The sequence below is a fragment of the Stegastes partitus genome, unplaced genomic scaffold, assembly GCF_000690725.1.
Source record: "Stegastes partitus isolate 25-593 unplaced genomic scaffold, Stegastes_partitus-1.0.2 Scaffold312, whole genome shotgun sequence".
In the NCBI taxonomy this organism is placed as follows: domain Eukaryota; kingdom Metazoa; phylum Chordata; class Actinopteri; family Pomacentridae; genus Stegastes; species Stegastes partitus.
Genome location: NW_007578043.1, coordinates 360020 through 373990, shown reverse-complemented (window position 1 = coordinate 373990; position 13971 = coordinate 360020). Strand labels below are relative to the sequence as shown.

The window sequence follows — 13971 nt, the reverse complement described above, 5'->3', positions numbered from 1 at the left end:
TAAGGTTGTGTTCATGTTGGGCTTAGCTGATCTGGAGAGAAAACAAAAAAAGAAATCAGGAAATTTGGGCTTTTGGTGCCACAAACAAACCAGAAAGTATTCAAATTGGGTCACATGCACTGACAGGTAACTTAATGATTGGACGCTTTTTGGTGATGAAATTCTGCCGTTGTTCTTGTAGTATTGCTACATGAACCATCCATCCATCCATCCATCCATCCATTATCTATACACCGCTTAATCCTCGTCGCCAAGGGGCTGGAGTCTACCCCAGCCGGGTGAAGGCGGGGGGGAGACAGACAACAAAGCACACTTACATTCACACCTACAGACAATTTAGAATCACCAATTCATCTCAGCAGGAAGAACCTGGGGAGAACATGCAACTCCACATAGAAAGATCCCAGGCGTCCTAACCGTCCCCACCGAGCCGCCCCGCCACATGAATGGCCAAATTCAATTCTGGTGACAACCCGTGCAGCTCTCGGAATAATGATTCTTCCACTATTGATCCATCTGCCACTTACACGGTTAACTGTTTGATCTATAAAATGTCCTCACAATTCCCAGACGCCAATGCAAGTTATTCAATTTGTTGTTTTGTTTGTGTAATTTTTTAAAACCCAAAAAATATTCAGTTCACTATCAGCCAAGGTCGGCACAACCAGCAGATATTCACATTGATAAGGTAGAGACCTCGTTACTTAAAAATGATTTAATTTTTCTTTTTAACGCTGTGCAAGTTGATTTCTCTCTTCCGTCAGAAAGAGCTCAAAACTGATTCTGATCATTATCGGTGAAAATGGGGGGACATAACGATACTAGAAACTTGTCAGTCCATACCAATGTATTTGAAATTCCACGATTCCTGATGCCTAAATTGATACAAACAAAACTATAACTGTGCTAACACACAGGCACAAGGTTAGATGTTGATGTAATGGTCATAAAAAATGTTAATTGTTTAAAAGTCAGGGGAAACATGACATGTAATTCTGTGTTGAGGCGAGAAAGGGAAGTGATTTGCTTTGGTTCATATTGGCACTTCAAAAAGGAAAAACGAGCAGATTGATTGATTGATTGATCCGCTATCGATTATTTTGGTCTTCAAGCTGAAAAGTTATAAAGTGACGTGTTGGCGCAGTACCGAGTTGTCGTTGTTTGGATGTTCTTTTGCTCATTTATTGTTTTGCCTTGTTTTGGTGGATTATTTCCCCCAGAATTTATGTTTTAAGAGTTTTTGCCTGCTAATCGGGAATCGATTGGGTATGCCTGAGTTCACGTAGAGAACCGTGTTGCTCCTGCTCGTCCATTACAAGACTGGACGTGAAGAAGTAACACCACCTCGTGTCTTGTCCTCATTATTCCTCTTTTCAAGGGTGTAACATTGACATTCTTAAAGGTAAAGACACCTGACACTTTGTCAATGGTGTGGATGGACCATTGCACCAACATCACAATTTGCAAACAATAATGGGTTTTATTAAGGTAGAAACATTTTTGATGATATGTTGTGTTCTGATTAAATTACAGATTTGTACTCCGAAATCTGTGCACAATTTACGTTGTCTGTCTTTACTCTGCGGTTTCTCAATCGGTGCTTTTGGTATGTTTTATAGCACACCTGTTGCTGTACCTGCTTATATTTCTGTCATTATCCAGTATTTGCAGCACCAACAGGAAGTTTCAAAAGTTCATTAATACCTTTTTTTACTTTTCATTTTTTTATGGGTGAGACTGCAAAAACTTTTTTTTTATTTCGGAGCTGCACTTATATAAGGAGTAGAGACCTGACACTTTTGTTTTCAATCATTTTCACTCTCTAATTAATCAGGATAAATCCCCGAACATGCTGACTCGCATATATTACCAGAGTTATTAAATGACCTTGCAAAGACTGCCGATACAGATGACTTCCCTAACAGTTCCAATTATCAGCAGTCGAACTTAATAGTGATTTAGCGGTTGAATGCTTGCTAAAATGTTGCATCTGCAATTACAAAAAAACCTGTGGGTTGATCTGATTTGCCTTCACGTCGCAAACAAACTGCAACTGGAACCAGTTCCCAAACAAACAGAAACAACTATTGAGCAGATACAGAGTTGAAACGATTAAAGGGAACAGCCACAATCGCCACTTTCTCACAACTCAAGAGTCGACGGTCAACGAAGGAAGATGCAAAGTTGTGCTAAACAGAGTGGATGCCAAGGTAGCAAGTCTTCTCGGTGGCAGGGCCAACATGAGACACTTGGGTGAGTTCCTACCAGCAGCTACAAGAACAAGGTCATAAACTTCCTGTAACAGCTGGAAACATGGACTATAACACACCCTGGAGAGGCACCCTTTGCATTTATAGACTGTCTAAGATACATAAGGCAGAAGCCCCAAGCTGAGCCATGATCAGTCGTATACTCTCCTTTCCCTACAACAGGGGTGTTGAATCCTGGTCCTCGAGGGCCGCAATCCTGCATGTTTCAGATGTTTCCCTCTTCCAACACACCTGATTCAAATGATCAGGATCGTTATCAGGTTTCTGCAGAGCTTGATGATGAGCTGAGGACCTTCGAGGACCAGGATTCGACACCCCTGCCCTACAACATTGCCAAACATCTATCCACCATCGTAGCTCTTCTTTTTGATAACACCCGACAGCACATCCGAGGAGATTTTCACACAATGTTCGAAAAATAAAACTGGACTCAGATGAAACTATTGCAAATTTTTTTATTTGGAAACTGCTACAGGACAGCACTCTGTCCAGCAAAATGAACCTCAACCCAGACCACACATGTGCTGCTCAGATTCTACCCAACCACCGCCTCCTTCTTTATAAATGAAGATCTCCACAGATAGAAGCACGGCTGTGCGATGGGTTCACAGGCGTCTTCAAAAATGGGCCAATCTTTATATGAAAAATGTTGAGAGCAAAGCCCAGATGTCTTTGGTGGGAACAGCTCCCTCCCATTGGTGTACCTACGTGGGTGACACCTGGGTCAGAATGAAAACACAGGAAGTGGAAGCCTTCACAGAACACATAAACGAAATGGACAGCAACATCAAGTTTTCCCAGGAGGATGTCAGTCTGGCCTTGTTGGACTGTGCGCTGCACACTGAAAATGTCAAAATCCTCAGCACTGAAGTGTACAGAAACACCCCCACACGCTGATCAATAACTATTATTTGATTCTCGCCGCCCACTGGTGCACAAGCTGGGGGTTATCAGAGTCCTACACCATTGGGATCAGAATGTGCCCGCAAGGACAGAAGGGAAGAAGAGGCAGCACAAACACATCAAGAGAGGCACTTAAAACATGTGGTTAGCCTTTGTCAAAACCGCAGAAAGACACACAACAGGCGGGGAGGAAAAGAACAATCAACCACTGGAAAAAAAACTCAGGAGAATCCTCAACACACATCCAAGTGTGCACGAAGGAGAAAACAACTAGATAGAGCAATATACTGTACGCAATCCAATGCAAAGACCTGTACACGGAGGAACTTAAAGAAGAAGTATATGGCATTTTGGACAGAGAAGACAGATGGTTCAAAAGAGAAGTTAAACTAACCCACTGATGTCAAACCAGAACAACCATCACTAAGCCCAGGAGGTGGTTAGTGACCCCTCTTATCAGTCACTTACAATGCAGTCCTGATATCCCTCCCCAGACACTTTAACACCCATTCACACCTCACCTCATGGTGACTCACACGGTGGCTCAGTGGATCAATGACACATGTAACAGCGCTGCAAGAGCTTAAATGTCTGGGAGCGTCAGAAGAAAGGTCTCATTTACAACATGGGCAAGAAAGAAAATAAAAGATATACGCCCCACAAATAAGAAACACCAAACCAAGGGAGCAAAGAAAGTTTATCCAATTGCATTTAAAGCACTTTTATCCCTTTGATTGTTTGCTTTTTGGTGATAATTATCAGAGAGATGTATGTATATTTGCTCATTTCACAGGAAAGAAGGTAAGCAAAGGAGGCAGATGCTCAAGCTGAAGGTACCACAAACAAATTAATTAATCATTAACATTTTCCCACACAGTTACATCTCATTAGGAGGAATTTCCAAGCCTTCGCAGCACGTACTGGTGAACCGAATGAATCCTCTACCTCAGTGTGAATATTCTTTTAGCACAAGTCCCCCATCGTGCTATGAGACTCTTAATACCTTACACGTTTAAGACCAGATTAACCAAAATGCTCGCCCTTGCTGTAGCTGCGATTTCGGATGCCTTATGAGATATGATTATTCAGATTAAAACACACTGTAACAAGAGGCTTAGCGCATGTGAACGGCATTTCCGAAACTATACGGGCGGAATTAAACGATAATCCAGCAGGATTTGTTTTTGGAGGAGAATATGAACGATGTCTTGACATTCAGCTGCCACCTGCGGAAAAGGTTTTAAACAAACTCGGAGGTGCACGACTGTGTCAACCTGTTGGAAACTTTACTCTGAAGGGTCTGTGTTGAAAGAGAGATTCCTTCGTTTAACGTTCATCTTTGGGCGGGGAGGGGATGAAAAAGCAATAAGAAATGGAGTTAATGTTAAAGTAGGAGAGGTGTGAGATCAAACAGATGTGCGCTTTTCTCTCTCACACACATATAATAGCTTTTTGTTGTGGGGAAAAAGCGACGCAAAACACACAGGCAGAGATACATGGCCAAGGTTCTGTACAGTACAAACATCCATACGCCATGCACAAACACAAATGAAGGGCAGACATACCAGAAGTTTTTGAAGGGTGTGTTGATTTCGAAGCCCCTGCGGTCAGCGTCTTTAATATTGGCAGCAGTCAGTTCCACTTCAGCAATAGCCAGCCCGGCTTTAAAGTCCTGAAAAAAAACATACAGGGAGATGGCGGTGAGTAAATATTATATTTAAAACATCTTTTTTCCAGCTCTAAAAAGAAATGTTTGGCATATTATACAGGTTTATACACTTCCTTGGTAAGAGTCATTATTGGTTTCAAGTCTGACTGCTGAGGATGGAGGCAGTGGTTAGCCTAGCTTAGCATTAACCCTGGAAGCTAGAAGCAAGCATGGTTTTAAAACGCTGCCGTTCACCAAGAAACACTTACAGCTCTTGACACATTGTAAAACCACAGACGTGTCACTTTTCAATTTTGCATATATCTCACATTTGTGCCATATTTAGCACGCGAGCATGAACTGTTAGCTACATCCTGCCAAAGGAGGAAATATGCTGTTTTTTTCTAAAAATATAAAACTGCTACTGCTCAAATGTAGCACAAAACACCCTATATTGAACTTCTTTTTTTTTTGTTATCAAATATGGGCAGAGTTTAGCCGCTAGCTGTTGTTATGCTAACGCCTCATGACGTTAGCACAAATACATGAAAGTGATATCTTCTCAGCTAATTCTTTGCCCGCAAGCAAACTTCTAAAATAATTAAATATTAGAAATGTAGGACAAAACAGGACATATTGAATTAGCTTTTAATTAAAAATTGCACTGAGCTAACTAGCTGTTGCTAAGCTAATGTCAACCACTATTAGCATTAGCGCCATGTTTAATGCATACACATGCAAGTGCTCACAATCTTTTTTTTTTAACAAAATCTTGCCACGAAATCAAACAAATGTGTTTCCCAAATGATCAAACTACTCCTGAAACATATTGTAGAACCGTTTGCTCGCACTAACACACTCTTATTTTCATTCACCAATTATCAAAGCATGGATGTATACAACGGTTCAAAATTAATCTAGAAAAAATGTAAAATTATTCCCCCAAAGGGTACCGCAAATGTTAGGGTCCGTCACCAGACACTATGTGAAGCCCTTCTCGGCCAAATTAGAGACCCTCCCTAATAAGGTGAGATCAACAGGTCGACTCATTAAAGTCACAACTTGTTTCTCAGACGTGGCTTGAATGTCAGTCGGTGTAATGACAAGCAACAAACCCCGAAGTGAGACAGTGCACGGACAGTCACAGCCTCTGCTGCCTTGTTTTCCGCGGATATTTTTTCCCTTTTTTTTTTTTTATCATTAAAAAATGGCACCGGATATCAAGGTAGACGTGTTAGAGAGGCCTGCTGAAAATAGTTTGCGACAGACCGACGGCACAGCGACCAGTTATGACGCACAAATGTGACGCGCGTGAGTGTTAAAGGGAGACGGAAAGGAAAAGAGAGGCTGTGCTGAGAAGTGTGTATACCTGCGTATTAACGGCAAAGCTCTGTAAAAGCCAAAAGGTGCATCTGGGGAATCCAAACCAACCCAAGCTTTCAGTCTCAATGTTTTCTGAGACCCATTTCAGAAATAGGGGTTAGATTCAGAGGCGCAGTTTTTCTAAGTTGTACTGTAACTCTGCATTGCACCGTGCCCCTCCCTTCTTCGGTTCACCCTCAACACTCACAGCAGTTTAGACCATTTTCTATAGCCTAGAGCTCTGAGCCGAGACAGAAAAACAGACGGCAAGACGGAACAAGTGCACCTACACCCACACATATAAGCAAAACATCAAAACAGACCAAAAGAGAGAGAAAGAAGTAACATTCGACATTACACTACAAAAAAAAAAAAACACACACACTCTCTGCTCTATCACTGCAGACAAAGCCAGCAAATGTGACTCAAAAGATGGGGAGACAAAGAGAGCGAGAACACAAAAGGAAGGGGAAGGAGGGAGAAGGTAGAAGTGAGAGGAGGTCTTGGTAATCCTCAGTGAGAGTGGGTGAGACAGGTGAGGGGTCAGCTGAGCAGTTGACAGTGTGAGAGTGTGTGTGTGTGTGTGTGGAAAAAGCAAAACACTGTCTATGCCAATAGTTCTCAAACAGCGCTTCACAAAACACTGCTTTAAGCGAGGAGCCCTGAACGCCGCCGCCGCCGCCGCGCCGTGCCAGCTATAAATCATATGTGTTTCCTTCACCAGCGAAAACAATTTACGCTAATTACACCAAACAAAGACGGAAATTGACACCGTCCCCGTTGATTAGCCGCTTTTTTTTCCCATTTTTTTGGTAAAATACATGGCGTAGCAGGGCAAAGAAGTGTTTATGTACGTGAAGGAGAGCCCTGCCATCTCTCTCTCGCAGAATAATTAGCAACAAACTTCCCCGAGCCGGCCAAATTTTTTGCAGATTGCGAGATGGAAGTTGCTTAAATATTTGCTGAATCTCCCAGCCTGATCTGTTGCTATTGTGTGGGCTGGTTCAATTGGGGCTAATGTCGTCAAAATCTTAATTCGACCACGATCGGCCTCCAATTAGACCACTTCAAACTAATTTAGAGGAGTACGGTGGCTATTATTCTGAACAATTCTGCGCAATCATTCTTTTAAAAGAAAAAAAAGAGGACAATGAATCAGAACTCAGATCCTGTGAAACGAGTAATTAAGGCACTCTGATCTCAGAAGGGGATGACATAAGAGACAGAGGAAGATAATGTTTGAGTGAGACTAGTGGATCCACCGTATGGCCAGGTCCTAATTGAGCTAAAACTTTTGATGTGAGGGGCTTCGGGGCAGCAGAAACTCGCCTTTCCATCCTATCAATTATAACCACGTACAGTCATTGCTCTTTTAAGTTCAGTGTGTTCAGAGGTTTGAAGATGCATGACGCGATAATGAGAGTGTGGGGGTTGACGGAGTAGAAAGCAACCTCATCCGGAGCTCATTGTTGCTCGGTTCGGGGGGGCCGAGGATCTCAAGGCAACACACGGCTGTAATTCAAACACAGAAGGACAAATGACTTACATGTATTCCTGGGAAAATTGCTCTGCTTTACACCCGGGGAGGATATATGGAGGAGGAAATCTTGCGTGCATGTGTACATACGCGCATGAGCGTTCCCGCCTGTCTGAATGTATGTGCATGACTGTGCTGAGAGGGCAAAGCAGTCACCTATACCTAATGACCCTCATCCCTCTCAGGCAGCCAATTAGAGAGTCGGGTGTTAGCGGCCGTCCAGCCCTCGCCACTCGTTACCTACCCAATATGTGCCGTGGCCTCCTGCCCTCTCCAATTAATTCACCAAGGATGGAGGGAAGGAGGGATGGAGAGAGGAAGGAAAGGCATTAGAGGTAAAAATAACTCACCCTATTACAACTGCCAAGGGGTAGGTGGCAATAATGGCGCTTATAGGAGCAGAGGGGGGGAAAGGCCTTAAGGCGGACATTCGCACGCATGCGTCAGCTCTTCGACTTTTTGTCCACACGCTACACAAAGCATCTCGTGGAACTTACGCAAACTCATCTCGAGAAATAAACTACCAGAGAAAAGGGATTTCTCTTGCACGTCAAATAAATACCCTTAACCTCATAAGTTCTTAAGTAACGGCTGAATATTCCACTCATGCATCCCGTTATAATTTCTTCCACCGTTCTCTTATTGTGCGAGTCAGTCACTTCTCAGTAGCAAGCAGCTCGAAAAAAAAAAGAAGCCAGACAAATAGAGGCGGCCTCTGCTTCTATCTCCAATTCCATGTCCACTCAACCACTTAAGCTGCTCTAAAAGCATGCAGGGTAAGACTGGCTCGCAGAGGGGTGGGTGAGTTTAAAAGAGCGCACACTCAATGGAGACAAAAGACTTTTGATTATTTTAAACATCAAGCAGTGACACAGAGTGGCCGAAGGAAGCAAACAACTGTGGATGATGATAAAGCCGAGAAAACAGAAGTGGGAAAAGACAGAGACAAAAGGGAGAAACAGTATGAGGCAAGTGATGAATGCACTCAATACCTTGCAAAATTATATATATATATATATGTATTCTTAAAAATACAGTCCTGGAGTCCTGGAAACTTGACTGTGGACTTTGGAGTGTAAAAGCTGCTTCAGAGTGAGCTTAAAAGCAGGTTTGGCAACATAAAAGATCCCAGGGTTGAGTTTCTAATCACACATGAGCAAAGTGCCCAATAATAGCGCAACAATTTTTGAAAATATCGCCAGGAAATCTTGTACGGACCTTGATAGTTTGTGACTCCCCGATTTGTCAATTTCCTCCAATGGAAGGTCAAATTTTGAGCAATATTTTTATATTCTTTTCAAAAACATGACATTCTCATCGGCCTCATACGAACTCACAAATCTTAGCACGCGAATGCACTATGTTAATGGCACTTTAAAGGGCCCACACCATGCACATTAACGCATTCCTAATTTTATTTTTGGGGTCTACTAGAATGGGTTTACATTCTTTCATTTTTAATAAAAACATTCATTTATCTTATCATTTATTTATTTAGCTACAACACCTTTCCTCACCCTCTGTATGAAACAAGCTGTTTTGGCTACTGTCTCTTTAAAGGCCCCCTCCTTTAAGGCCCAGTCTGCTCTGATTGGTCAGCTGGCTTGACAGGAAAAGTTGAGTCTGAGCATTTGGGACACAGCTCAAGTTCTAGCGAGGAAATAATAGCAGATTTTGAGGAAGCTGCTTATTCGTCGTTTTTGAAACGCTAGATGAGCCACTAGGCAGGCATTATGCTAATGTGGTACATGGTGATGTAAATAAGTCACAGCGGAACAGCCTGACTTCAAACGAGGCGTTTCAGGCTGGTAAGGAGCAAAACTAACTTTGGTTTTGTAAGTTAACAGACCTTTTACATGCACAAAAAAACTATTTAACACACTAAAGAAAAGTGAAAAAGCAAAATATAGGCTCTTTAAAACAGCAAATCCAGGTCATGTGATGTCTTCAATGGAATTTGCCTTCAACTAGCGGAGCACAAAATTCACGTTTTAGTACCTCAGTTATGAGGTCACAGTAAAGGCACACGAAAGTCACTAATGTTCCAGGTAATCGTTTAAAATAAAGTTGTAAAACATGGATGCTACCTACAGATTGTCACCTCATTAGCAACAGAAGATCTCAACAATCACCACAATGTCAAGGTGGGCATCAGTGTCACCACTTCAGTATCCGACTGAATCTGAAGTATGGTCACAGTCTCCTCTTTTGCTCGTGAGCTGTGGAGCTGAACAACTGAAGAAGTGATGTTAACCTTTGACCTTTTCAATATAACAATGCCATCTCTTCATCATTGCATCCTGTTAGACATTTGTGAGAAATGTTGTTACAGTTACCATAGAAATGCTTGACCTATGGCCAAAAATGTGTTTTGTGAGTTCACAGTGACATGTGGTTCCCAAATTCTAATCAGTTAATGCTTGAGTCCAGGTTAATAAATTCCCTGCAGGTGTTCCTGATACGTTTACAAGACTGGGACACGTGAGGTAAAAATAAGTGACTCTGAACGCTAAAATCTAATCACATCCTCAAGTTTGAGTGAATATCCGTCTTAAATTGAAGGAAATTCCCTCAAGGCGCTCTTGAGACGTCACATTCACAAGAACTGGACAGACGGACAACCTGAAAAATCCGGAGAATAGAATAAAAATGAACAATAAACTTTTTAATCATTTTGCTTAATGAACATGTAAAGCTTCCAAACATGTAATGCCGAGGCTGAACTGCCGGCTGTGTTTACACATATAAATGGAAAGTATTGAAACCAATAAAAAATGTATATCTTTACTAAGTACAGTCACGTTGTTGTTTGTTTGTTTTCCAGTAGGCCTTCAGAATCATGGTCCACCTGTTGATTCCATTCCCCTCCATTTCTGTAAAATAAATGGTCAAACAAATCCAGCTTTCATTTTTTTCACGGCGTACAGCATTAGAATTTCATTGGGCTGCCCAGAGAGCAGTTGTGTATTCTCTCGTTGGGTTGTGCCGTTTCCATGGAGGTGCAGGACAGTAAAAAAAAAAAAAAAAAAAAAGAGCCCACAGTGAATCAAAATACAAAATACCCACATCTTGCTTAGAGCTCAGATGGTAAAATGTTCACTACTTCGGAACTTATTCAAAAAGGTATTTCCTATTAATCCCATTAACGCTTTCAAAAAACCCACCTCAAGCAAGCACAAAAGTTGGGCGAGTTTCTTGAATTTTGCTGTTTTTTTCTAATGTGATGCTTCAAAATGCATGTAAAAACACGCCTTACAGGGTCGTAGAGTTTGGATTTAGTTACCATTACATGCACAGTGGTCCCTACAGCTGACAAGCTATTTGAGGGCTATTTATTTGTATGGTTCTTGATGGAGTCTGTTAGCCTCTTTAGACGACATAAGTGGTAACCTGGTTACAAGCAGGACTACAGTAAGTCTTGGAAGATCCAAGATGGCTGACAAAATGACAGCTTTGTTGAACCCTTTGGCCCATTTCTTTGACCGCGGGAGGGCCTCGTGGGTAAAAAGAAGTTTTTGTGATTTTTTATTTTTTCTAAATGACTTTCTTATTTATAGTAAACAGGCAATATCTAGCGCGAGTTACTGTAGTGTGACTAACATTTTGATCATCTTATATTAAAGCCAGGTTCCAGTGTCCCCACTTCACACCAAACGGATGTCGTAACGTCGTATCTACATGCAGTGTTGTGGAAGTTTGTGCCCTGGGTGCTTTGTGAATTTTGAATCGTAGACAGAGCGGAATTGATGATGTACTTTTTTTTTTTTTTAAAGAAGAAGAAGAAAAGAAGAAGGAAATTGCTGAATTTTATTTGAGAGAGGAATTTTGGAGAGTCACGGACGATATTTCTTTCATCGTTCAAAGACGGAGCCAAACAGCACAATAAGAGTGTCCTCGCTGCACTAATGTTGTAATAATTGCTTTTTTTCCCCACAGCTAGGAGAAGCATATATTGAAACATCTCAAAAACATCTTTAAAAAATAAAATTACACTTTTATGGTTATGGATAACTCAGTTCATTAGGTTGTTTATACACACTGTTACTTACAATTAAGAATTTAAATCCATGCTGTCGACTAAAGAATAGCATTTTCATTTCTTATAATGCATGGAAAAAAAAATCCTCCGTCTGGTTGTGCAAGAAAGGGTTAACATTGGATAATTGCCACTTCATTGTACAGTTCAATTTTAATATTTGAGCACCTATCAGCTCCTTGTTTAAAAGCTTTTCCATCTACGCTCTTTGATTCACTCTTTCAGCTCTCATCAACCTCCTTTCCAGCAGCTGTGAAGTAGCTCTGATCAACCTACAACAAACACAGACACGACACCGGCGAGGATTTAGCGGTTAAAGAGCCGCACAGATCTCTCGGCTAATGGAGGAGTGGATTTTCGCACATTCGGCTCCAGATGAACGCTAACGTCGCCGCGCGTCTACTTCATGCGTAATCGTATCGACTTTAATTTGTCAGCTGCGCATCAAACAAGGAAAAAAAGATTGTAAAGAACGCAGGCGTAAACTGCACTTTTCACATAAAGAAGATTTAAATTGCATCTTTTCGCCGTATGAGCGCCGAGATTGTAAACAAATTCATCATAAATTCTTCGAATGCAGCCTCGGGATGATGGCACAATGAAGAAGTTGCGAAGACAAAGAGATTTAATTAAAGCAGAGAACAATTAAACCCTCGCGCTCGCTGTGATTCTGCAGCCGCTCCGCTTGATGTTCAAAGTTTTAGCTTCAGCTAAAGATCACACCGAGTTTAACTAGCGGGGGGGAAAGATGACGACGAGAAAAAACCCGGAAATCAATCAATCCTTCAGCTGCTGGAGCGAAAACAAAACCCCTCGTGATGTACGAGATGACGGGACGAGTCGCTGTGCTCGCAGCGATTTGCCTACGCGAGCTCCCGCCGGGGATCGACCCGGATGAGAGACACACCGTCTGACTTTCTTTACCTTGGTGCTTAAATGACCTTAAACACGGCTCCATCACGGGGCTTACGGTCCGTGAGAAATGGGGTAGGGGTGGCGAGGGAGGAGCTGGGAGGATGATGTTTCCAATAGCTCGTTCATCATGTTAGATTAAATACTCCACTCCACTGAACTTGAACGGGCCAACGGTCTACCTCCCTCCTCGCTCTCCATCACTCGCTCCTTTTTCTTACCACCAACGCTCATTCCTCACTCATGCGCCGGAGTGGTCTTCACTTCATTTCCCTACTTCTATCTCTTTCTTTCTGTCTCTTAACTCTCTTGTCTTTCATTTGCCGCCTGCTTCTTTTTTTTTTTTTCCCTTCCCTGCAAAAACGCACCGCCGCCGCCGCCGCCGCCGCATTTATGCCGGGGATTTAGCTTATAAGCTGAAATAATACAATTAATTTGTTCTCTCCCCGATTCTCTCTTTCCCTCCGTTTCTCCCCGCTGTCTCAGATCAAGGAAGTGGAAATGTGCTGACATGGAGTGATACCCAAAAGAGAATTCTAACAAAGATGTTTGTTCACGCTAATGAAGAAAATAATGAAAGGCAAACAACAAAACTACGAGAGCGAGCGAAACCAAATGAGAGCAAAAAGGAAGGGGATGGAAATGAGCTGAATGCATGTAGCATTATCAGACGCCAAAATACGTGTGAAGCACTTTAAGAAATAGTATCGCTGAGGTATATCGCTCCATCTCAGATAGGATATCTGGCTGCCGGGAGAGAAGGGAGCGGGCGGAGAACAGAGACGGCTGTACGTGAGCGCGGACTATCAGGGTTTTAATTGGACCGACATCAAATAAGCAAGACTCGAGAGGAACTACGAGTGAGACAAAACTTATCTTCCGCAGCTAAAAATTGAGATGTGAGCTCGTTTTATCAAAAAGAGCGGATTCGTCTGTGGCAATATACTCTCGGTACACAATAATACTGAGCAAACGACTGAAGGGACTCCATTAACTTTTTTGGGCCCTTTGTTCCTATGACAACGGCATGCTAATACTTAAGCCAATATTTACCCATGAGCCTTTGCTCGTGAGCGCTACTGTGAAAACAATTACGCCTGCCGGATAGCGGCGGGAAAAAAATGACTTTGCAATATTTTGTTGTACTTGGATGTAGAATTTGAACGAGATGACTTGAATATCTCTATTTGGAAAAAAATGAATAATTGTAGAATTCAGGTGATACAGCTGAGTAGTGCTGCAGGATTATGGCCAGAATGATCGTTTTGATCAATATGTAGATCACAGTTAGCATATTTATCAT

At 42.1% G+C, this 13971-nt stretch overlaps 1 protein-coding gene across 1 annotated transcript in view; it reads right to left on the bottom strand.

Annotated features, from left to right (window-relative positions):
- The window catches only part of arap2 (ArfGAP with RhoGAP domain, ankyrin repeat and PH domain 2), a 173628-nt gene that overhangs the window by 101358 nt on the left and 58299 nt on the right, over nt 1-13971 (bottom strand). Inside the window, exon 10 of the mRNA XM_008283445.1 lies at nt 4739-4845. Within this exon, the coding sequence (XP_008281667.1) occupies nt 4739-4845 (107 nt within the window). The remainder of the gene's footprint in view (nt 1-4738; nt 4846-13971) is intronic.